This window comes from Ceratotherium simum, chromosome 13, assembly GCF_057802395.1.
Source record: "Ceratotherium simum simum isolate JZ-2026a chromosome 13, ASM5780239v1, whole genome shotgun sequence".
In the NCBI taxonomy this organism is placed as follows: Eukaryota; Metazoa; Chordata; class Mammalia; order Perissodactyla; family Rhinocerotidae; genus Ceratotherium; species Ceratotherium simum.
In genome coordinates, this window is record NC_141912.1 from 51,446,107 (window position 1) to 51,471,224 (window position 25,118).

General features: G+C 40.4%; 1 protein-coding gene across 2 annotated transcripts in view; it reads right to left on the reverse strand.

The window, feature by feature from the left end:
- The window catches only part of PKHD1 (PKHD1 ciliary IPT domain containing fibrocystin/polyductin), a 431,042-nt gene that overhangs the window by 354,792 nt on the left and 51,132 nt on the right, over window positions 1-25,118 (reverse strand). For both annotated transcript variants that reach the window (XM_014782549.2, XM_087438704.1), the window contains exons 28-34: window positions 24,193-24,328; window positions 19,734-19,929; window positions 18,952-19,019; window positions 15,932-17,539; window positions 13,928-14,071; window positions 8,532-8,751; window positions 2,271-2,421 (exon numbers count right to left, since the gene is read on the reverse strand). In XM_014782549.2, the coding sequence (XP_014638035.2) occupies window positions 2,271-2,421; window positions 8,532-8,751; window positions 13,928-14,071; window positions 15,932-17,539; window positions 18,952-19,019; window positions 19,734-19,929; window positions 24,193-24,328 (2,523 nt within the window). The remainder of the gene's footprint in view (window positions 1-2,270; window positions 2,422-8,531; window positions 8,752-13,927; window positions 14,072-15,931; window positions 17,540-18,951; window positions 19,020-19,733; window positions 19,930-24,192; window positions 24,329-25,118) is intronic.

A 25,118-nucleotide genomic window follows, 5' to 3' on the forward strand; every position in this document is an offset into this window, starting at 1 on the left:
ATCCCAGAACTGGACTTTCCTAGACAATGGCACTAGCCTCACAGGTTTTGACAGGCGTGCCCCTCTGGTTCCTAAAGACTAAATGGCTTACTACCCCCACAATGACTTATGGCCACATGGGTTACGATGCCAAACTACTAGCTATGTGACCTTTACCAGGTCATCTCTCTTTACGGACCTCAGTTAACTCATCTCTTGGTTGAGGGGCTGGTCTGGATGGCGTCCAGTGCTCCACCCAACTGTGATGAATGGACTCTGCGTGTCCTTCTTTGAACTTTAGCTACTCTGCCATGTGGCCTCTCTTCCCTACTATCCCCTAAATCTGGGATCTCTTTCCACGTTATTGTTTTATCTCTTCAGAGTAAGGCAGAGGACGTTGAACATGGTTGGAACTCAAATAAATATATGCTGTATAAATATTTAAAGATGACTGAGGCATTTGAGACTCCAAAAAAAAATTCAAAATTAGTCTTCGAGAGGATGAAAAATTAAATGAAATCTAAGAAGCAAAATGATCTGGTCAAAGCAGCAAGCACTACAGAGAACTAGTTCTGTACCATTTTCTAGCATTACCACTAAGGAAAGAGCACTGCCAACAATGGCTACCAGTGGACGTTTACTCTTGGTAAGGCGCAGTTCCCAATGGCTCACAAGTTACGATCCTCACACCAACCCTATTAGGTGGCTACTATTATTATCCCCACTTTACAGATAAGAAAACTGAAGCACAGAGGGGTTAAGCAACTTGCCTGAAGTCTCCCAGGTGACAAGTGATGTATTCAAACCCCCAGCAGTCTAGCTCAAAGCCCACCCTTAACCACTGTACTAACCTGCCTCTCCCTCCCTTCCTTTCACTAGTATTTGCTCGCTCCAGTTTATTACCCAGATGGAAACTGAGGCCCAGAAAGGCTTAAAGATTGTTCAGTGTCCCACAGCTCTCTTTCCACAATACAACACTGATTCAGCGGTCCCATCTCACTACGATAAACCTTTGTGATGTCACCTACAGCCAACCACTGAGGAAGGGGCACGGGAGTGAAGTGAAGGCCGCAGTTCAGGGACTGTATGCTGGAGATGAGGAATTAAACTGGCAACGAATGGAAAGGAAGAGGACTATTCAGGGGATACAGTGAAGGAAGAAGTGACAGCCCTGGGCAGCCACCTGAAGGGAAGGTAAAGGGGCATGAGGAGCCTAGGGAGGTGACAGAATGGACAGCAAGGCCCCAGAGGGTGGGAAGGCAGACAGGGAATAGTCTAGGAAGGACAGAAAAATCATGTTATTTGTAATTGCACACATTTTCAGAACTCATCCAAAAATTATAGAAAAACATGCCTTACAAACCCAGGAAGTATAGTTTGGGACTGCGAAGGTTGAACTGAAGCAGCATTCGCGAGAGAAACTGGTACAGTCTGTGACATATAATAGGCACTCAATAAATGTTTGTTCCAAGTAAAAGAGACAAAAAGAGGAAAACCTGAGAATTTCTTTCATAAAGAGAAAGGCACCTAAGGGAGTAGGTGCTCAATAAATACTATTTTTTGTCTGTGTACTGTGAGAAGCCTGGAGAGTTATAAAAGATTATCTGATATATTTCCAAGGAGCCCTTAGCCTCTGATTTTAATTCTTGAAAATTCCCTGGGGAGTCTGTGGACGCTCTCACTGGGGACTTTCAAGAGCATATTGTTAGAAGAGCCACTTGGAGGGGGTGATCTAGATGATTGCAAAATGGATGAGTTGAGGTAGAGAGGCTAGACCCAACGACCCCGCAGTCCTTTTCAGTTCTAATTTCCGTGTAATCAGTCCCCTCAGAAGCTGAAGTTTCCGCTCTGCTCTTTACGGAACGGAGATGGACTGGATGGACCAACAGACACTGCCATCCCACCAGCTGGGAATGGCTGAGTGATTTGGAAACCTTCCAGAAGGGCCTGGTTAAATTGTAGGCCATTTACTTATTTCATGAAGAAATACACCACAGAGAGCCCTTTTCAAACATGCACGCGGAAAGGGGCCAAAATGCTGAGGAGGTTATCTGTTCAGAATTTACTTTAAAAGAGCCTAGGCAGCCCTCATTTATTTTTGAGAAAATATATGATTAACCATAGTTAACCATGAATTCAGATGTTGTGCATTAGACCAGCTCCTCAAAGTTTGAGAGCATTTAATATTATATATCGCTGCCATTTGGACTAAATTGTTTTTTTAATGTACACAATATTACAAATTTAATTTGAGCTGTTTGAATCAGTCTGTAAAAAAGATTTGATTATACCTGAGTGTTCTGGCCCCGGCTTTCTCGTATCTCAGTAATCTTGGCGGTAATTGGCTGATTAGGGCTCTCACACTCCATCTTTGCCTCAGTTTCCATGGTAATGTTACAGGAGCTATTATAGATGAGAACTTCATCTCTTTCCACTTTAGGGCTGAAACGAGAGGGGAGGTTAAATGGGGTGTCATCAATCTTAATGAAATGCAATTATTTTTACTCTTATTAATCATTGCAAGCCATTAGCTTGTGGCAACTACAGGCCACCATTTGTCAAATTTTGCAAATTTCTGTAATTTTGTTTCCATTCTTTTATTGTTTATTTGTTTTCCCTTTATCTGCACACCCTGCAATGAAAATGCACATGGTAAATATCTTTCACTGAAGCCTTTCTCTTTTCCAAATCTATTAGGAACGTTAGCAAAAGCTTCTCCCAGCCCAACTTAACAAGCAATTCACAGACAATACTTCTAGTTCCAAAAATGGAAGCAAATGTTGGGGAGAGTTTTTTTCCTTTTCCCCTTCCCTCTTCCTGTTCTTACTCACACTTAGTGCTGGGGGAGTGAATTGCCTGAATCCCCCCAGGGCAGATGGAGAAATTGGAAAACCCACACAACTGGCTAACTGGTCCCTAATTCCAACTGTGAAAAAATGAGCTCATTTAGGCTTGCAATTCCCTCTCCCCAGCTGATGGCAATGAGGCTCTGTTGCTAGCAGTGGAACATTAACTTAGTAAATTAATTAAACTTACTTAACAGCCCAGACTAAGGAGATTCGATATATGTGCCAGTTATACTACCAGCCACTTGCTTTAAAAGTCCTCTTGCTTTAAGGAGAGAAGCCAGACTGGATTTAAAATGAAAAACAGCAGTGTAGCATTACAGAAAGTCTAAAAGTATGCGGTCTAGAGAAGGCGAGAGGTGGACATTGCAGGGTACTGTCCCCAACAGGTGTGATATTTATTCGAGAATAACCCCGGCTTTAGGCATTGTCGCAACTAACAAAGATTATTAGTAATACCAATGCACGATGTTTTATACTCTTCAACAATTTCATATGTATGATCTCATTTCAGCCAGTAAAGTAGGTAAAGGCATAAAAAATGTAACCCAAAGAGATCAGAGGATTTGCGTAAAGTCAAACACAAAAGTACAGCAGCTCCAAGATTAGAACCCAGGTGTCCTGTCTCCTAGAGCAGTACTCTCAACTTTTGAGATGCTGACTGAACACCAGCCACAAAGATGGTAGATCCCATGGGAAGACCAGGAAGGGTAGTGGAAAGGGCAAAAGGTCACTGCTTGAGAAACTATAAATCATGTGGAACTAGAGCAGTTTTTTTCCAAACCAATGTCAAAATGGTTTCTCCCACAATGTGCTAGAAATAATGAGCAGGATAACTACCACATGCACTTAATCTTCTCCTCTTCTTGCTCAAATATTCCCAGCTCCGTATCCACCCAAGCCGTGACTTCCGTACTCACTGTCCCCTAGACCTACTGTAGAGTGCCAATATCTTAACATCGTGTGGCTCCAAACTGAACGCCCATAGTTTGGACTGCCATCGGGGCTGGGGTCTCCATTTATCTGAGCTCTCCCTCCATGGCACCTAACATTGTGTTCAATTTGTAGCCACCAAAATGCTCAAATTAAGATGGTGGTAAACTCAAATTCTCAGAGTGCCATTACCTGAGGATTGCTCCATGCTGTATTTGTTCAGCTGATTTTCTGAGAAGCGTTAGCAGGCAGAGGTTAGGCTTGGAAACAGACCAGCTAGATTTGAATCCCCAAGCTGAATCCCCAAGCCATGTGAAGACATGACTCTCTAAGCTTTAGTTTCTGTGTTCATAAAATGGAGTTACTAATCATTGAGTCCCCATTTTATAGAGGTTTTGAGGAGATGGAGCAAAACGAAGACTACAAAATGATTTGTACAGAATCTGGCACACAGTAAGTGTCCGATGAGGGCAGCTCTTGCTATAGCTTTTGGTGGTAGTGGTATTGGTGGTATTGTTATTGAAATATAAATGTGGGAATTTACATTCACTATTGTTACATGTTATCTCACTGAGGCGAACCCATTGCTCAAATACATTTTGAATCTGGAGCCTGTAATGTAGCTACAAATCCATTTAGCTGAGCCATGATCCAGGGCATAGACAAAGCACAGGATAAATATAGCATTTGGTCCAGAGGTGTCAGTTGTACTCAAAGATTCAGAAAGGAAAAGCAAAGTAACAAACTTTTAAATTAAAATAAAATATAATATTTAGATAAATATGGAAATATGATGGAATAGAATGGCAAAATTCACATGGACTTTTCAAATAAAACATTTGACTTCAAAGCAACTTGATGTTTGTATCAAGCCGCTTTGGGCTCTGCAGCTCGAACCTTTCTTTTGCTTCTGGGGGTGGGAGAGGTTGTTGGAATAATTTAAGAAGCTCTCCCTCTATATTTCTGTCGTAAATTGCTTATAAATCCATCAGAAAGGAAATGAAGTTGGTTTAGCACACCATCTCATTCCTTGTGAATCGGTTCCCAGAGAGCTACTTCCATTTCTGAAGGCTGATAAACCATCTTATTAATAATTCATTCTAGAATTTTGTCAGGAATAACACAAGCTTAGTTGTCTAAATTTCCAGAATCCCCTCTTTTCACTTATTAGGCAAGTAAAAGAATACTCGCCCATCACCTCTGTCTGTTGTGTGTCCCCCTCTCACGTTCATGACCAGCAGTGGATCCTCAACCGTACGAGCAAGTTTTTTGGATTCAGTATATGAATGACCTGGGATACCGACTTGAACTCAAGAAAAGAAGGGACCAACTTCCTTTACAACCTTTAGTCTTGAGCTTCCACTCTCCTAGCGAGCCTTCTTCTGCCCTTTCTAGACTCTTCATCAGCAAAGGTTAGAGTAAAATGGAGTAAGTCACTCTGCCCTCTTTTGTTAGCCTGTAGCAATGCACTATCTTCCATCATGTTCTTCTTGCTTTGAAAGAGTTAAAAACCTCTTTCTGCTAGTTCAGATTTTTTACAAGCTTTAGCTCATATTACTTTTTGTATTTGTCCCTGATTATCTCACTAGAGATTTTTTTCATTAAAAAGTCATCATCAAAATTAGCAGAGACACCAGGATATCAAAAGACTGAAATTTACAAAATTTCAAAGTTTCTTGATAGCTACTATTCCATGTTTTCTTCCACAATAATCATATGAATTAAGTGGTACAGTTGGCCAGATTTAAATAGAAATCTAAACATATGTGTATATAGAGAGATACATAGAGATAGATGATGTAGACAGGCATGCACACATACATGCACACAAATATTTATTTTGAGGGGATGTGGTAAAAATTGTTGGTTGAAATGGTGGCAAAGATAGTTCTAGAACCTGAGTTTCCTGACTCCCAATCTATTGCTCTTTCAGTTGGTCTGATCAGATCAAAAAGTGAGCAGGTAATCTTCTTACGTGTGCTCTCTAGGATGGGCAATAAAACACTCACAGTCATTCTGTCTCCCTCACTTTGCCTGAAATTGCTTCCTATGACTCTGAAATCTCATTGAAGCCACACAGCTCAGCCATGGCTCTCATCACTGATGCTGACAGCCTGGCATCGAGCTAAGTACACTGCGAGTCAGAAGCCTTGGGTTCCAGTCCTGACACTGCCAAGGCTTGACTGTGTGACTCTGGAAAGATACTTAATCTGTTCTTAGAACAGAATCTAAACTCCTTACTATGGCTTTCAAGGCCTTACCTCTACCTCCCCGGGCTCATCTAGAGACTTTCCTTCCTTCTTACTCCACTCTTGAGCTTCTGGCCTCTGGCATTTCGTAAAACTTGTTGGGTCCTTTTCATATATGCTGCCCCCACTATCTGACTCCCCTTAATGACATCTTCTTCTCCTTAGCTCAGCATAAAAGACACTTCTTCAGAGAAGCTTCCTCTGAGCACATTGTGTAAAGTAGACCCCCATTATTTTCTATCACTTTATAGCCCTTATCACAACATGTGATCCTCTCATTTATTGTCAGGCTTTCTCCTCACCCTGAAGCTCAGGGACTCCGCCATCTTATTCAGCACTGAGTCACCAGCTCCTGGCACGCTACCTAGAACACAATAGGCACTTTATAAAAACTGGATGGATGGATGAACTGGGCATATTTTTGCCACAGATACGCATGTCTACCTTTGCCTAATGACATCCATAGTAGTAGTGGCTGGCAGGGGACTAAAGCAGCTAATGGAAATGGGTTCCTTGCAAAGATCCTGGAAAGGAGTTCTCTGGGTTCATAAGCATAAACTTAAGAGGAACCAAGGTAAGCCATTTGGCACATGATTTTCTTAATGCCCCTTGTATAATTTATAGTGCATTTTCTAGTTATTAAATTAGTACATATTCACTGAAAAAAATAGAGAAAAACTCAATGAAGAAAATAAATATGATCAGTACTCCAGCCACCTGGGGATAGGCACTATCAACATTTTAGAACACATCCTTCCAGTCTTTTTCCAATCCCCTGTTATATGTGTTTACAAACATATGTACTATATACACCATTAGGATTAAATTGATCCACTATTTTGTGACCTGTGCTTTTCACTTTCCAATGTATTATAAGCATTTCCCTCTTTGGTTAAATATTCTACATCATGATTTTTAAAGGCTTCTTTGTATTATCATTTGGATGCAATCTCTATTACAATACACTTATTTCATTTCAAATTTTTGTCATTATACCTAAAACTTCAAAGAATATAGTTTTTCATAAATATTACATATTTCTAACTGCTTTCTTAAAATCCTAGGAGTGAGGGCCGGCTCCGTGGCTTAGCGGTTAAGTGCGCGCGCTCTGATGCTGGCGGCCCGGGTTCGGATCCCGGGCGCACCCCGAGGCACCACTTCTCCGTGCAACGCGAGGCCGAGTCCCACGTACAGCAACTAGAAGGATGTGAACCTATGACATGCAACTATCTACTGGGGCTTTGGGGGGAAAAAAATGAATAAATAAAATCTTTAAAAAAAAAAAAAATCCTAGGAGTGAAATTGCTGGATCACAGAGTATGAAGAATTATAAGGTTATTAGTGCATATTGCTAAACGATATTAATAGATAAGAGCATAGCTTTCAGCAGAATCTGAGGCTCTCACCTCAGCCACCTCTTAGAGTGAAGAAGAAGGGCGTAGAAGAACTCGGAAGCATAGTTTTGGGGATCTCGATAAGTCCTCAAATTCATGGAGCCAGGAACTGTACTGACATGTACTTCTTGGTCTCTAGCATTAGTGAGTTCTCAAATCCGGTCTCACCTGAGTACAACCTCCAGCATCCCGCTTCCCCTGTGACCTAAACAGGGCTCTTCATGCTGTTCTAGAAAGCAAATGGCCACAGACTTCCTCTCTTCCTCTGGCTAAACATAAACCTCTGGTGGCAAATTCGTACACAGGCTGTCTCAGGACATCCAAAGTCAGACTGCCATGAGAAGGGCTGGTTATCTCTTTCATTCTGGGTAATCAGTCTTGATTAGTTATTTTTTAATGGGAAAATAGGACTTCACTAAATAATCAGATGTAACTACTCCATCTAGATAAGAAATAAAGAAGGATGCAGAGGAATGTCCAGCACTGAGATATCCCACTGCAGAGGAAAAGAGCTGCTTGTGGAAATAAGGCCATCAGAGTTACCAATATGGTCACACTTTTCTTTTTAATTTGTTTAGAAAAGAGGGGTTTTACCTGGAAAGTTGTGGTATTTAGTTGTTTGTTTTTTAAGTTCAAAAAATCCTTACAAGCTTACAGCTCCTAAATCCTAGATCTGCAGTGATTCCGCCTGTGCATCCCCCCTTCTTTTGAATAAACATTGTACAATCTGCTGGATTTCTCTATGACTTTTTTTCATATTTGTGAATCTGTTTGGAAAGAAAAGAAAAAAGAAAGGGGGAAAGAGCCTTCTGTTTTTCATAACGTCTAATCTTTCTCCCCATTGGCATTCACCAGATGTTGCTCTGGATCGGAAGATAAATATTAAAACCTCAGCAAGAACAAAGCGGGCTGTTTACTGGGTAAATTTTTCAGATGTTCTCTTGAACACTTGAAAAGACAGGAGATGCTTTGATATGCAGGCTGGCTGGAGTTCACAATGGAACGTCCCTCCAACAAGAGCGGGGGGGCCCCTGGGGCCACGTCCACCCGGCCTGCAGTTCCTAATGCCTCCATCCGTCCATCAGCCATGCGTCCATGGGGAAGGGCAGGGAGGGAGAGGATGGGGTTACCTGAGGAAGAGGCCTGAGAACCATGGAGAGACTGACTCTGTCCAATGACCTGGTGCAAAGAGGCATCGGGAACTTTCTTCACAAATGTAGAGGTAAGGCCATGATCGGAGCAGTCTCTCTGTCCCCATGGTGACCGTCAAATCACACTGCACATAGGTGGGGCTGGAGGCTTCACAGCTCTCCTCCTTGTGCTTCAGGCCACACAGGAAAGCCAAGGACACTGCGGGAAATGGGCACCATTAGGTTAGGTAACAACCACAGGAAGAACTGAAGCCCTCACCTTGTTACATGGGTGAAGTTCATGTGTTACCCTTGATCAACAGGGAAATGAAGTTATCAGTTCACTTTTTTTAAATGTATTATGTATACATAATACACACAGAAGAATATAAGTAACATTTTTGTAAAATGTAAATCGTCATCATAAGACAGACTCGTGAATCTACCAGCCAACACAAGATGTAAAAAGAGTTGTGATCATCTCCAATCTGTGTGCCCCTTGCCAAGTCCACCCCCTTCCTCCTCATCCTCAGAACAGCCACTTGCATTTTTTAAATAGTTGTCTCACACCGGTTTGTAGTCCTAAACAAGAAATTGTTGAGTTTGACTAGTTTTTGAACTTTATAAAATAGAATACATGACATAATATTCTTGGACCTGCTTTTTTCACTCAATATTATGTTTCTGAGATTTATCCATATTATTGCATGTAACTACTGCTCGTACGTTTCCACCGCTGTTCAATATTGTGTTATGTGAAGGTACTACAATATATTTATCTATTCTCTTGCCAATGGCCTTTTCGATATTTCCCAGTTTTTGCTACTATAAACATGCACAAAATTTTCTCTAGGGTATATGCCTTAAAGAAAATTGCCATTTCATAGGGTAGGTACCAGTTCAACTTTACAAGATGGTGCCGTATTGTTTTCAAAGTGGTTGTGTCATTTTACATTCCTCCCAGCTGTATTTATGAGTTCCCATTACTTCACATAATTGTCAGCACTTGGGATTATCAGAGTCTTAATTTTGGCCAGTCCAGTGCATATATAATGGCGTGTCATTGTGGCCTTAATGTGCATTTTCATCATTACTTTTTAGGTCAAACAACATTTTATATGTTTAGTAATAACTCACATTTCCTTTTCTGTGAAATTCCTATTTCTGTCATTTGCCCCTTTTTCAATTGGAATGTCCATCTTTTTCTTATTGATTTGTGCTCTTTATATATTCTGGGTACTTATCCTATAGAGATTATATAGTTACTTATACTTTCTCCAAGTTCGTGGCTAGACTTTTTATTCTCTTTATGGGGTCTCTTAATTAACAGAAGTTCTTGGTTTTCATATAATTTTAACTGCTAACATTTTACAAAGAATAAATGAAATTATTTGAAGCCCTTTGACCGTTAGGCCATATCTTTCTGGGTCATGACACACAATGTAAAAAGCATCAACAAGGCAATTTGGCAACAACCTTTAACAGGAAGATAAACAAGTCTCTACGTGAGATGGTTTTGTAGAAGCTATGTCTGAAAACCTTAACAAAGCAAAGGAGAAAAAAACCTCTCTAGCCTTCTACCTCTGCAGCTAGCCTTCCATGCAAGTAATGCAGGTACGCAATAAATGTCGTCAAAGACTGTGGGCTTGAAACGAAGCTGCCCTGCCTGCACCACAGCTCTGCATGCAGCAAGGGGCCAATGAGATAAGTCCGTGTGAGAGGGTTTGCAGCTATTCAATCACACACAAGTATTATCATTGTTGCTGGTACATCCCAAAGCACCTGACACATAGGAGGGTCCCTGTGAACGTGTTCCAAAGGAATTATAGCAGTTAAAGTGGTTGTCAGTAGGACTCTCATATGGATAGACAAAATATGAGAACTTTCCAGTTGTAAGGCCTATGGCAAATAAAAACAGGCTCAACACCGATAAAATAATAAATGCATGACAGGTGATGAGGTGGATGCAAATTGACAAGGTGGATTACAAAAAGTACCCAGGGCTGGGGATACAATCCATGGATTTTAATCAAAGTTCTGCCACTAAATAGCTGTGTGAGCTTCATGTTCATGCCTCACGGAAAAATTAAAAGTTTCCGTGAAGAAGTCATGCGGTATAATTTAAGGTATAAATGCAAGAAATCCAAAGATCAATGCATTTTACAATGCATTTGTTTCACCTAACAAGATGTTTTATCAGCCCATCATATGAAAACGCACAACTCTTCTTTTGTTAGAAGTACAATTTGGGGGGAAAGGTCAAGATAGATGACACCAAAAGCAGCACAAGCACTATTTTTAGAGCTCCACCTTTAAGGGCCCTGCCCCACTGATGAAAAGAAAACACATTACACTGTGGCATCGGGACAAGCAAAACAATAATTAGGGAAGTTTGAGTCGCAGGTCGTCCTCCACAACCCGGAAAGTGAAACACTGCTTTCTATAGTGTCTAAAGTCAAACCAAGGAATAAAACTCAAAGCAAGCATCTGAATTCAAAGTGACCCTGGTCAATTAGAGAAGTTAACAGAAATAAATAAAAGACTGAATGAATATAGTAAGGCAGTAAACCACAGAAAAAACAAAAAAGAAATCATATAAATATGAGGAAAGCCCAGCTGTGCACAGCCGCGTTAGAAAGAAAGAAAAACACAGAGAACACCTTGGAATAATAATAGGTAACCGAAAGATTGTAAACCAGCAAGACAGCAGTGTAATTTTAAAAACAAATACTAGACCAGATTATATGTAGGCATTTTAAGATGTTACCCAATATGGCCAGAAGTTGCTTACATAGAGGAGCTACCTACTTTTGGGTTTCAAATTAGGAAAGAATGTTGGAATTCAGAGAGGGCTCAGGAGAGAAATACCAAAATTGCTTGCTGGAAAGTTGCTGATTCAGTAGGTCCCAAGAATTTGCATTTCTAACAAACTCCCAGGTGCATCTGCTGTGGCTGCTCCAGCAACAATCATAATAATATTATATTTTCAATAATAATCTGATTCTCAATAATAATCTCATTGAGAACCACTGCATTAGAAGGACTGAAATTATTTAGCTTCTGAAGGGCCGCCAGCTGATTAAAGTTGGAAAAAGTAGAGTAGGGGAGCGTTTTAGTTAGGTAAAAACATGGATTTCTCTGAGAATGGCAACTGTGAAACATTTGTAAGGGCTGCTGTTGTGAAATTGCCCTCTAAAAAATCTTTTAAAATATAACAGATTCTTACCTAAGCTGGTTATATGTAACGCTATCTGAAAGTAGGAGAATTATTAGTAGTTTCTAATAATTTCTGAGACGCATTCCCTTTGACCATTTGATGTCCATTATGGACCTACTTCTCAGGAAAAAAAAAAAAACACAATCATATACTCAAAGCGTTTTATTCAGTTTTAGTGAGTTGATAGAATCCTCAAATCTCATCCTGGATCTTAAGTAAGAAACCAATGGAGGTGGCTTTCATTAGTTCCTCTCCACATTTAGACACTGTAATTAAAAGTTTTTAAAAAGACTTTTTTTAATGAAAGGAACATAAGTCAAATTATCCATTTCCCTAAATGAGCAGCCCTTCCACAATCAATGAGTGTTTGGTGACACCTAGTGGCAATAGTAAGTTATAGCTTCCAACTCATGTTTACCTCTTAAAAATCAAGGAATTTTGAGGAGTCCTTTTCTAAACTTAATTAAATCTTTTAAAATATAATAATTTCTATTATTCCTCTCCTAGGAGTTATAAAACTTCCAATATCCCAATTTACCTGACCCTGAAACCTCACTGACTTTTATTTTGTACTTCTAGTTGAAATTAAATCTCTTGAAAGAATACCAAGGGGCTTTAAAAAGTTGCTACACCCTGTGGCGTAGCAGTTAAGTTCACACGCTCCGCTTTGGCGGCTCGGGGTTCCTGGGTTCCGATCCCAGGTGCAGACTTACACACCATTTATCAAGCCATGCTGTGGCAGGCCTCCCACCTAAAATAGAGGAAGATGGGCACGGATGTTAACCAAGGGCCAACCTTCCTCAACAAAAAGGGGAGGATTAGCAATGGATGTTAGCTCAGGGCTAGCTAATGTCCCTCACACACACCAAAAAAAAGTTGACTAATTTAAACCATGTATATGTGAAAGCCTAAAAAAAAAAACTTTAGCAGTATTAGTCAAATACCAGAACCTAGAAACGTGGAGTCTGGGTTTTCCATTTCCACTGTTTCCCAATTCCCTCATTTATTCCTCCATCAAGCATTAATTTTGCACACACCCTGTGCTGGCACTCTTCTATGCAGAGAACAAAACAGACAACTTAAACTTAAATCTTCTACCATATCTTAAGTTTCCTATTGTGGATTCTTAAGTGGAATAGATCTTCCATAACGTTCTGCTTATATACATGATGATAATAGGAAACTCAATTTCTAGTAATTTAAACAAGGATTGTTTCTCCTCCCCCTCCTCCTCCTTCATATCTGAGACAATCCGTCATGGAATTTTTGTCCAAGCTCGGATGAAGTGATGCTTTTATCACTTTGTAAATCCTTCACCCACATTCAAGTTGCAGACACATAAATTAGGAATATAACTTAAAGCACTGTACAGAAAGCATGCAGGCAAATGGTGTTTAAGTGTACAGGTACAAGATCTATGGTTATGCAAACAAGGTAATCACCTGCCTAAGTTGTTCCTGGAATAGTAATGGCAATTTCTTCCCTCTGACTTTTTTTCCTGAAGCTCAATGGGTAATTATCACGTGTTGTAAAGCCCCATCGTGGGACTGTCAAAGCTTTGCACCTTCCTTTCTAACAAAGACATGGCTTCCTGTACCACAATTTACATGATGGCTGCGAAGCTTAAAGCAATGAGAGATGTGGTGTTTCACTGAGCAAGGGCTCAGGTAAGCACCTGGACAATACAGAGTAAGAGGATAATGTTAATTTTGGTTCTTTTGCCTATAAGAATTCAGGAACTGAGTACGGGCTAGGCAAACGTACAAGAGATACCCAGCCTGGTGATCTAATTCCTTCACCAGGCCCTCCAGGAACCAGATGTTTTCAGCATCCTCACCTCAGAACAAGACCAAGAGATTGTTTTCCTCATGATGCCCAAGGCTGCCATTGAAACTTATTCAGAACTCAGAATTACTTTCTCCATCATCATATGACTGCAATCAAGAGCAGAGGTGATAAATTTTTTGTTGCCATTATATGACAAAAGTTATTATGAACCATTTTAATAGGCCGTCCCTGATTCTAACTACCATTTTAGATAGGGAGTAGAGAAATTCTTTTCCCAGGAACACATAGAAAAATTAGGAGTCAGTACAGTATTAACTACAAAAATGGAGTTAACCAAAGAATATCATTTTCATATATGCTCTTTCAAAAAAAATGCAGCATTTTTACTGACCATCCAGGGGCATAACCAAGCAGCTGAAGGCAGATGCTGTAGCGTTAGCCAAGACCTGGCAGGGAGCACCACACACGGCAGCTGAGATGTTCTCTGGAGAAAATCCTGCTCCAAACACGTGCACGAGCCTTCCACCCAGGCAGCCTTTAAAACAAAAGTACAAGCTCATGTTCATAGAGGCAAATCTCTTTTCTTTACTTAACTCAAAATTCAAATCCGTGCTTCCTTGCTGACCATCTTTCTTTTTATGTCCTCCAGAACCCACACAACTGGCTTTAGGTCCCTGATATCCTGTTTCTTCTCACTCAGCTCTGGCCTCCAGAGTGTGGAGTCCTTGTTCTGTCAGATCCCAATCATTCAATGACCTCTAAAAAATGTAATAATTTTTATATAGAAGAGTAATGCTTATTTACAGTCTTAAATTTTTTTGTATAAAAGAGTATGAAAAGAAAGTAAAAGTTCCCCTAACCACCTATCTCATTCCCTAGAGGTAGCCATGTATAGAGTTTCTTTTGAATCCTTCCAGAATTTTCTAAGTATATATTTTTTATAGAGAGAGATCTTCGTATACATATTTTTCTACAATGTGTTTTTTTAGTTAAAGTTATAGCATAGACATTTTTCCAAGTCTATATATGTAGACCTGGCTCATCATTTTAATAGCTACTTAGAATTCCGTGATATGATTATGCCATAACTTATTTAGCAATTTCCCTATTGATTGATACTTCCATTATTTCTCTCCCTTTGCTATAATTATTGGTGCTGCAATGAACTGCAATGAACTGAATTTTATATGAGTAAAATTGTTGCAAATTCTTAGAGGTGAAGTTGCCAGGTGAAATAAAGGTAAATTTTTAGTTTTGAAGGATATTGCCAAATCTCTCTCCGAAATAATGTTGTACCAGTTTACACTGCTTGCGGCACAGTATGAGAGTGCCCGTGTCTGATGGGTACAAGCATGACGATTCTTAATAGACATGTTTTGCTTCAATTTGAGAACCAATAAAGGTAAATGTTATCTGGACTCTCAGGCATAGGGAAACCGCTAGTCCACACTGAGATACAGAGTTCCAGTTTCCACCGCCTTCATGTCAAGACCAGGTGGCACTTACACAGCCACCTGACAAACTCAGGAATAACCCTTTCTGCCCGGGTGCATTTCATACCTCTGCTCTCTCACCATCAAAATCATGGGATCTTAGAGAGTAGAATGGAGAACTAGGGAGCATCCAGTCCAAATCCCTTAACCAGATAAGGAAGCTGAGACTTAGAAAAGTTACCCAGCTAAGCTACTGATGTACTCAGGACCAAACTCCCCATCCCCACAGCTGAGACCGGACAAATTCGTCCTAAGAAATGGCTTGGTTAGTGCTTCATCCAGCTAAGATTCTACTCCCATAATTTCTTCCATACTTCCTGAATCACAATCAAATTTAAGCTATCTCAAGTACAGCGAGGCTTTAAGTGAACAGAAACCAAAACCATCATTGGAAGAAAAGGCAAGGCAAATTTCAGTACAACTAAAAGGAGAAAAATGCAATCATATTATGCAATTGACCTATAATTGGTGGAGTATGAATTCATCTGTGAAATATTACAAAATTATAAAAATTAATCATATTTAATAAGTTTAAAATAATTCATATTGGCATATAGGTCTAAAAATAGGTGAAGACATTTATGTTCTACTAAAATGATCAAATTATGAGCTCTTACAAGTGGTATTAATTTAAAACAAATTAAATTGGGTTAAGGCATCAAATTAAAATACAATCGCACACTTAGAGAATACGCACAATTCCCTTGATAAAAAAATCAAAGCCTCATTCACGGAGCATTACAAAGACAAGTTTTAGGAGGAAACTGGACTGTAAGAGGCCAGTCAGGCTCCTCTCTCCTCTATCAGTCAGATTGATGTGCTCCTCTACCTCCTAGAGGAGTGAGAGGAGCTATCAATCCACTTACATAAAGAAAGTGCTCTATCTCTTTTGCTCTACTTACCAAAGTTCTCAGTCACTGTCGTAATAGTAACTCTGGACGTGAACACCAGCTCAGACGAGGCCCACCCTCTCTTGCGGTCGTAACCTCTGACTTGGTACTCCCCAGCAGGAAGGGAGGGGACCACACACTGGAGAACAGTACGGTTGCCAGAGACACCCCTACAGGGTGACATCCCGATTAAAACGTCAACATTCACAGCTCCTGAGATCTGGGCCACTGTAAAGGTTAAGAAGTCATCCGTCTGAGAAATAGAGAGCAATTCTGGGGTGAAGGCATGGCTGTAACCAATGACTCCCATCTGATATGAAAGTCCATCCACCTCTATGTTCAGGGCCACAGTGCCGTTCCCTGCGGGAACAATGCACCGGATGAGCTCAGAGCTGATGTTCACCAACAGGCAGGCCAGCTCGCCAACGTAGACTACCGTGGTGTTCCTTCCTCTCAGGGCTGTGCCTTCCATGGTCAAGAGGCTCCCACCATGTATGCTGAAATTCTTGGGGAAATAACGAAACACTTGAGGCAAAATGTTGAAGTGTCTGGAAACGTTACCAGAACAAGCATATCCATTTCTTGTATGAAAAACTGATAGGTAGTGAGGTCCTGGGGTCAAGTCACTCATCCAGCATGCCACGTGGCTTGCATTAAAGAAAGTTACATTGCAAAGAAGATGATCATCCACAAACACCACTGGCTCATCAGTGGTGGTGCCTAACCTCTGACCCCTAATCATCACTGTGGTCAGAGACCCACTGATGTTAGTGGCCAAGGAGTCCACAATGGGAGTTGTCTCTTCCCTCAAGAAAAGAGCACAATCCCCCTGACACTTGCTGGGGAGCCCATTGACCAGGACTGTGACGTTCAGGGTGAAGGAAGCGCCAGGCAAGGAGTCACCCACCAGGTGAATCTGGCAGAGGACTGTCTGGTCCCCCAAGCTCAAAATCACACAAGTAAAAGGACCCGAAAGGTCCACCTGAACTGACCTCCTCCTAGAGTTGAGAGCCAACCCCCTCACTGTGAGCACTGTCCCACCACAAGCAGACCCGTGTGCTGGGAAGATGGCCGTTATCCGAGGTGTCACCACAAATTGCTGGGGCACCGCAGACATGTTAGCAAACCCCATCTGCTTGTGACGTACTTGGAGAGGATGAATGCCCGCCTCCAAACTGTGAAGGGGAAAGGAGCACCCAGACAGGCTTGTGTTGCTCCCAAAAGACTGTGTCTCCAGATCACAGGTCAAGCCCCCCAGAAAGATCACTGAGTTGGAGAGGTTACTTCCTTCCACGTAGAGCCTCAGGCTGCTGTTCGTGATTTCCCCTCTCAGGGAAGTGACCACTGGTGTTGCCTCTGCTTCATATGTGAAGGTAAAGCCCTTCCCCACCAGGCTTGGAGGAGGTCCTCGGGTGAGAGACATGTTGCCAGCCCAGACCTCCACGGGGGCTGGGACAGTGAGAACGTCCGCATCAGGCAGCAGGGGCACGGGCGAGGTCTCACACCAGACGTTCCTCTCCGTTGAGTTCACGATGTCGCAGGACCGATTGCCCACAAGCACCCAAACCAAAGCGGGGTCCCTGCCGAACCCTATTCCTGAGATGCTGAGGATGGTTCCACCTAAAGCATGAATATTGAAAACAAAACGTAAAAGGTGATATTCAGAACTGGGAACTCACAGCACCTGTGTAAGGCCCTATGCAATTAAGTGGAAGGCGAGGTAAGTGTAGGTGAAACCTCAGTTATTTCACCTTGCCCTGCTGATGTTAAAGTTGTGATCACTTTGGCAGGAGTCAGATGGGCTGAAATTCACATAACTGTAAGACAACATAAACTGTTATATAGGAAGGATGTTTATAATATTTATGACAAAATTTTCTAGTATATTTATAGATCCTAGAAGCCACCACTTCTATCAACTTATACACTAAAAAAACAAATTTCTTGAAGTGTTCTTGTCATCTGCTATATTATTTGACATTAGTCTATATTATTCTATATATTATTATATAGAGAAAGTTCATGTATATTATATGTATACAATACATACATTAATGAAAAATCAAATTCCTTAGTCTTGTCATCTGCCATGTTATTCTATATGTTATTATGTAGAGTATATGTATATTGTTCTATATATATTTAACTTACACAATAACGAAAAATAAAATTTGTTGACTCTTCTACTTACCCTCTATTATTCTACATAATATTCCATATTCCCTATATTGTGTAGTCATATGTGTGTGTATATGTGTATATATATGTGAGGTATCAAGAGCCACTGAAACATTGAAACATGCTTGTGATTTTGCTGCTATGCTCACAGACTTTGTCTCATTGTCTAGTTGAGGGACAATCAAACACCATCTTCAGGACAAGGATTGGAGCAACGTACCCTATATCATTACCAAGTCTGTAGTATAGCCAAGCAGCCTTAAAAAGGATTTTACTATACTCAAAAAGGGTAATGTGCTATTTCACACACTATCACAGTGATTAGTCACATGCAAATATACAGCTTTCCATTTTTTTCTGAAAATGAATAGCTTTCTAGATTTCTCTATTTGTCTTGTCCTTACATCTCCCATATTGGCATTTGTGTTTCTGACTTCTTCTGGTCCTTCATCTGTATCCCTGGAGGAAGGTGAAGACACCCAAGACTCATTCCTCCTTCCCTTGCACACGCAGTATCTGAAAGGCTACAGCAGGAAGCTCTTCCCTTGTGTTTCTAATACCCACGCGAGATGTGCCACCTATTAGATGTTTCAGCCTCTTTCCATTAGAAAAAGAAAACAGGCACAGCTCCTTTTCATAAAAATTCTTTAATTTCCTGAGCTTACTGGGCTAAGGAATCACTGAGTTTTCACACCCTTCAAAGTACGCCACTCAGTTTCCGGAGGATGAGGAAAGTTCCTCTCCTCGCTGCCCTGTCTCTGGTGTCACCAGTTAATTAACTCGAGAACAAAGTCTGAATATCCAGGGAGTAGACTTACTGGATAAATGATACCAGGCATGTCAGAGCCACTCACCCAGAAGGGACCCACAGCAAGGCTCAACACCGAAAACTTCTGTGATGTAGTGGATATGAAGATCAACCCTATAGAACATGGGGAGATGGTTATGAAATAACTGAGAGAGTTAGAAAAAGAGAAAAGAAGGAGTAAGACAGAAGAGATGTATGTATTTGAGGGAGAAGAAGAGAGAGAGGGAGCAGTGATGGGGAGCATGTGTGAATGACACTGCCTAACAGAGAAGAAGGAAATGGTGAGGGAAGATGTTGTATGGGACATTTTCCTGGGCCAGTATCATGTGGTAGCATCAGTCCCACATAGTTTAGATAACTTTCTGGAATGAGGAGAGGGAACTTCTGGAGAAATATTGAGCAGAAGGGCTTCAGGGCAAGGAAGATATGAACATGGCTTGTGCAATAATTGTAAGCCATTTATTCAAAGCCCAGGACACAATCTTATTAAAGGTCTTATTTAATCACAGACTTTATTAAAGCACAGACTCTCCCTCCTTCACATACAGATGCCCACCCCACCCCCACCCCAAGCAAGAACCATGACATCTTAATTCCAGAAAGTTCTCTATTCCCCAACTAGTAAGCCAAAACTTTCCCCTGGATTGGTCTTGAAAGTGAACTGTCCTGTAGGGTGTCTAAAATTTGTTCAAATTTTATGATTCTCATGTGTTTATCCCCTAACTTCATAAGAAGAAAAAAAAAAGACCTAACTCAAAACTGGAATTCCTCAACTGAATTGCTAGACCATCAAACAGACCTAAAATTAATGGCAAGTGTCCACCTCACCCTTGTGAGCAAACGCTGACCCCATTGATGGAGACTGAGATTCTGTGGAGACCAGCTGGCAGCGAGGGCAACACCACCTCCAGACCCTGAGCCATTTGCACATGAACCGGAGCCAAGGTATCCTGAATGTGGACTTCCACATCCAAATCTGTGTAGTTCACCAGCAGCGCCATTCCAAGGAAAAGGGTCTCACCTCCTGTGTTGAAAAGAATCCATTAGCCTCTGAGATGTGGGTTTGTAGCCTCAAACACCTACATACTCAATTCTAAATCTGTCTTTTAGGATTAAATACATGGTCAGCCCTGTGCATAATATTCTAAGAGTTTTAATGCCAACCTGATTTTTTTAACGAAACTTCTCACAACTTTTTAAATAGAGCTACAGCCTATAACCTCGGGAGCACAAAGAGCAAAATTGTCAGGACAATTGTACTCAAGAGGCACTAACTTATCTACACGCCAAAGCAAATCAAGAAGTAGTTTGGAGGTTGCTGGTCTTCATAACTAGCAAATAGTACTCCATGCCCCCCCCTTTTTTTTTTGCTGAGGAAGATTGGCCCTGAGCTAACATCTGTGCCTATCTTCCCTTGTTTTGTATGTGGGATGCTGCCACAGCACGGCTTGATGAGCGGTGCATAGGTCCATGCCCAGGATCTGAACCTGCGAACCCCGGGCCACTGAAGCAGAGCACGTGAACTTAACCACTATGCCACTGGGCTGGCCTCTGCATGTCCTATTTTTCAACTTCCCCTTTTCTACTGATAAAAGTCTAAAGCTATACTTCAGTGTGCGCTGAACCCCATAATAATGCTGTATATGAGTACAGTACTTCACAGTTTACAGAGGACATTCGTATGTATTATCCCATTTGATACTCATACTATCCTGATGACATATATGGGGCAGTTAGTAGGACTAGCATTTAGCTTTTGAGGAAACTAAGGTTCAGCAGCCAAGGTCTCATAGCTAATTGATGGAAATGTCAAGTCCTAAGCCCAGTCTTCTCTTATATTTCAATACCTTTTTAGTTTAATTAGCAACTCTACTAAAATGCCATGTATACAATGGATACTTTAATTCAATTCCTTTTACCTCAAATATTTATCGAATCCCAAGAGGAAAATGCCACAAGGGTACAAATATAAGCTAAACACAGACCCTGTGCTCAAAGAGATCTCAAAGGTAGTAAAACCAGTGACGAAATAGCTTCAGTATAAGACCTCCCATCAGAGAGGTGAAAATTAAGCATGGGGGTTATCAAATCAGAGCAACATTCTGAATATCAAGAAAGGCCTTACGGGCAAGATGGTGATTGAAATTCAATTTGAAAGATAAATCCCAAGAGGAAGTGATAGAAAATAGAGGATTTACAATTCAATTCTCAAAACTTCACAGTTTTACCCAAAGTCTATTGTAGCACTTTCTCACTTAATCCTCCAGTGGCTTAGAGAGAAGAAAAGAGAATTGGGTGACTTTCTGGAAGACCAGACACATATACATACAGTTAGGGACTCTATGGGAATAGGCTAAATTGAAGGTGGTTCTATGGCTAAAGACCAAAAAAGGCAATCCTGAGGGGTCTCTAGTTAACTCAGTGGACAGTGGAGACTTCTAAAGGTTTCTAAGCAAGGAAAGGAGATGATTGAAGCCTTCTTCCAGTCTATAAGAGCAATTGGAGAGATGGAGGAAGGGAAATCCAGTCTGCAGACAACTAGAGTCTTAAGGAGAGCCAGAGATCAAGCATGCAATGGCAAGAGTGGAAATAAACATCCTTACCTTTCCTGTGTCTCGATGTGCCATAAAGCATCTCTAAAGCTCCTTTAGCCTCTAATGTTTGAGACCTACTACAGAGCTGGCATCTATAGAACACTACAACCAATTAGATGGGGAGAAGAGGTTACTCGAAAGAGAAAACTCAAAGAAGAGGGATTGTGCCATCTTGAGAAAACTAGATCTACACTCAGATCCTTGCTCTACCATTTAACTACTTGTGTGACTTTGGGTGACTCACTTTGGGATCTCAAACCCTCAGAGTTTTCATCAGTAAGATGGTAACAAAGCCCACCCATGTGGTTTGTTGTAGGGATTAAGTTAGATATCCTATGACAGCTTCTGGTATAGTACACCATTCAAAAGCCCTCAGTTAACTTCATTTTCTTCCTTGTTCCACATTCTCTTTACTTCTTCATGTCTTCCCAACCTCATTTCTACTGTGAAGTCTGAAGTCACAGTGTAGTGACTTAGAAGGATTTCAGGGTTGAGCAAAGAAAAAGACATGACCTTGAGACATGACAGAGCACAAAAATGAGCTTTGTACGGGTGGTGCTTGACAGGTTCACAAAGGTGCAGAAATCTCACAGCGTGAGAACTTCCAGTAGCAACAAGAGGAGACCAGCACTCAGAAGTGGAGGAAGGTTAGGGACCTCCTGGGGGAGAAGGGAGGAGGGGTCACGTGACTTGACGATGGCCCTCAGCAGCCCAGCGGGTAGAATCTGGGTCACAGAGCTTTGAAGGGCATCAGTGGCTTAGTCTTCTATAGCCCCCAGGTTTATTTTATCTATGGCTAGCAGACGTTGGGTGCAGTTTTACAGGATCTGTAAATAAGGCAGACTCTAAAGGGTTAAAAATCTGCTTATCTGGCTATATTTAAAACAATTGGGTGTGTAACTATTTGAATTTGGCATTGGCGGGCTTTTGGGTCAATGGATCCCAGCCTGCTGTGAAGAAGTAAACAACACAGGGCCAGTATACAGAGGCCATCTCCGGCTCATTTACGTTAACACTCAGTATCTGGCAGAATTATGACATTCACTTCAACAAAGCATTTATTGAGTGCTTACTCTATGTTAATCCCTGGGCTAGGTACTTTTACCCACTTTACCTCCAACTTTTACAATAGGCTTGAAAGAATTATTCCCACCTAACAATTGGAGAAACTAAGGATAAAGGAAGTTAAATATCTTGCTGGGATTCATTCAGACTGACTGCAAAAAACACACTAATGGTCCCGCATATCAAGTTCTTCCCTTCCTACCCCTCTCCTCCTCCTCTATTCTTTGATTTCATCTTGGCTTCATTGTCATCATCAACATCATCATCTCCTGGATGGAGGTGTATAGCACTCCCAATTTCAAAAGAGACTTTCCCAATAGGCTACGACTGTTTGTGGATTTTATAACATGTTCTTCTTTATTCTGCCTGTAGAAAGATTTAAGTGTAAGTGTAAATTCTGCAAATAATGCATCATGTTGTGTATATCTATAACATGAACTCCTTGGGCTCTTGGTCAATTGTCAAGCTAATCCTAGATGCCTTTAAGGCACTGATGCAATGTATTTATTCTTTTCATTATAGGGAGGAAATTTTATTAAAAGCCAAAATCATTGAAATCTGAATAGAACACGGAGCTCCCTCCTCCTTTTTCTACTTCGTTGGGAAGAATCTATACCACTAAGGAATTTTACACACTTTGGTCACCTGAGGCAGCAAATTCTTCTTCTGCACGATCTGAACTGAATAATATTGAGAAACTAAAGGACACTTCCTTTTATTTATGTACTCTTGAGCAATGGAAAATGAAAATAGTACCAGAAAAATCAAGTCCAGGCTTTTTCTTTGGGAAATTTGATGGTCTTTTGTAATAAACCCTTAGATATGGCTGCCATAAACGCTCTGTTATCTGGCATTCAATTAACCAGAAAGGTGTGTTTCCAAATCTATACAGTATGGTACTTTTCCAAATCTATATAATATGACATGTTAATAAGTTGTTGTAATTCCATCCTGTCATATCATCTGAATTATCAAAGGAAGATTAAATTGTTTCCTGTAGTTGGGTGCTAAAGGATTTATTCTTTTTATACATAGTATTTCTCAAGGAACAAGAATTCTTGGTTAATCAGAACACTCTATTCTCTAATCATATCAAATACCTGTTACAACAGAACTTGATGCTCAAAATGGTATTTTATAGCAAACTATAAGTGGCTAACTGCTTCGAATATGCTACCAGACTGTCTGGGTTCAAATCTCAGCTCTGTTACTTACTAAAGATAGCATTTTAGACAAGTTACTTATTCTATCTGTTCCTTAGTTTTCTTACCTGTAAACTGAGGCTAATAATCCTACAAATTAGTGGCAAGGATTAAAGTCTATAATATGTCTGTGCTATTACTGGCACATAGTAGGTGCTCCATAAATATTTATTGAATTGTTACCTTTGAATTCCCATGTCATTTTCCTGATGGAAATGGTCTCAATTTTACAGAGGGGAAAAATAGATACAAGGAGATTTATTCAATGATGGCTAAGATGATAATACTAGTCTCTTGGTTTTCAGAAAAATAACTCCCATTCAAAATATAATACTATCTTCCGTAAAATTACTAGGCCATCATTTCCCTTTATTATAGGATCAGTGATCTAAAAATAAAAAGATGCTACAGTTTCATACATTTTACCTGCTATGTTGCTTCTGTTTCTGCTCAGAGATGTGATCACTGGATTTAAAGAAGAGTTATACGTAAATGCCATGGGAAGAACTGCAGAATGGTCCCCTCTGATCACAGTCACATTCACAATGCGTCCATCTTTTCCCTGCAAAATCAATTTTTAAAATCAAACATCTGTAAATAAGATTGACTTGAGAAAAGTTTATTCAGAATTAGTTTAAAAGGTTACTGTCAAGAAAATTATTTTTAAAGAGTGTATTTGCTACTTTCAAGTCTCTCTCTCACTCTCACATACACACACAGTGACAAGTGCTTAGAATAGGCAAGTGCAGCATCCAACAGATTAAAGAGTAAGTAAGAATGATTTGTAGTTAACATACCAATTGGTTCTGCAAATAATGGCAATTTCAAGGAAATATCTATACCTAGCTAAACTATCCATCAAGTGTGCGAATATTTTCAGATGTGTAAGTACTCGGAAAACTTCCCTCCCACACAATCTTTCTTAGAACATTTCTTAAGGCTATGTTCTCATAAAATAAACAATAGCCAAAAAAGAGAAAGACATGAATTCCAAGAAACAGTGAATCTACCCAGGAGAGCAATCAAGAGAATCTAGGATGAAACCTGTAACGTGAACCTGGAAAACACCGAGTTAGATTGAAGCAGAACAGAGATCTTCAAGGAAAAAGAGTAACTGATAGGATGGAACTTTTTTCAAGAGGGAGAATTTTTATTTTAAGGAAGATATGTTAAGAAAAAAATTAGAAACTAAGAAAAAAACAAACTATAAAAGAGAAAAATATATTACGTGATTCTGCCGGCATCATTTAAACAGTTATAATAATGTAAACGAGGTTTATTGATTTAACAAAATAATGGTACTGTAACTATATTCAAAAGAATTAAAGGTGGTTGTTTCAGAAAGGAGGACT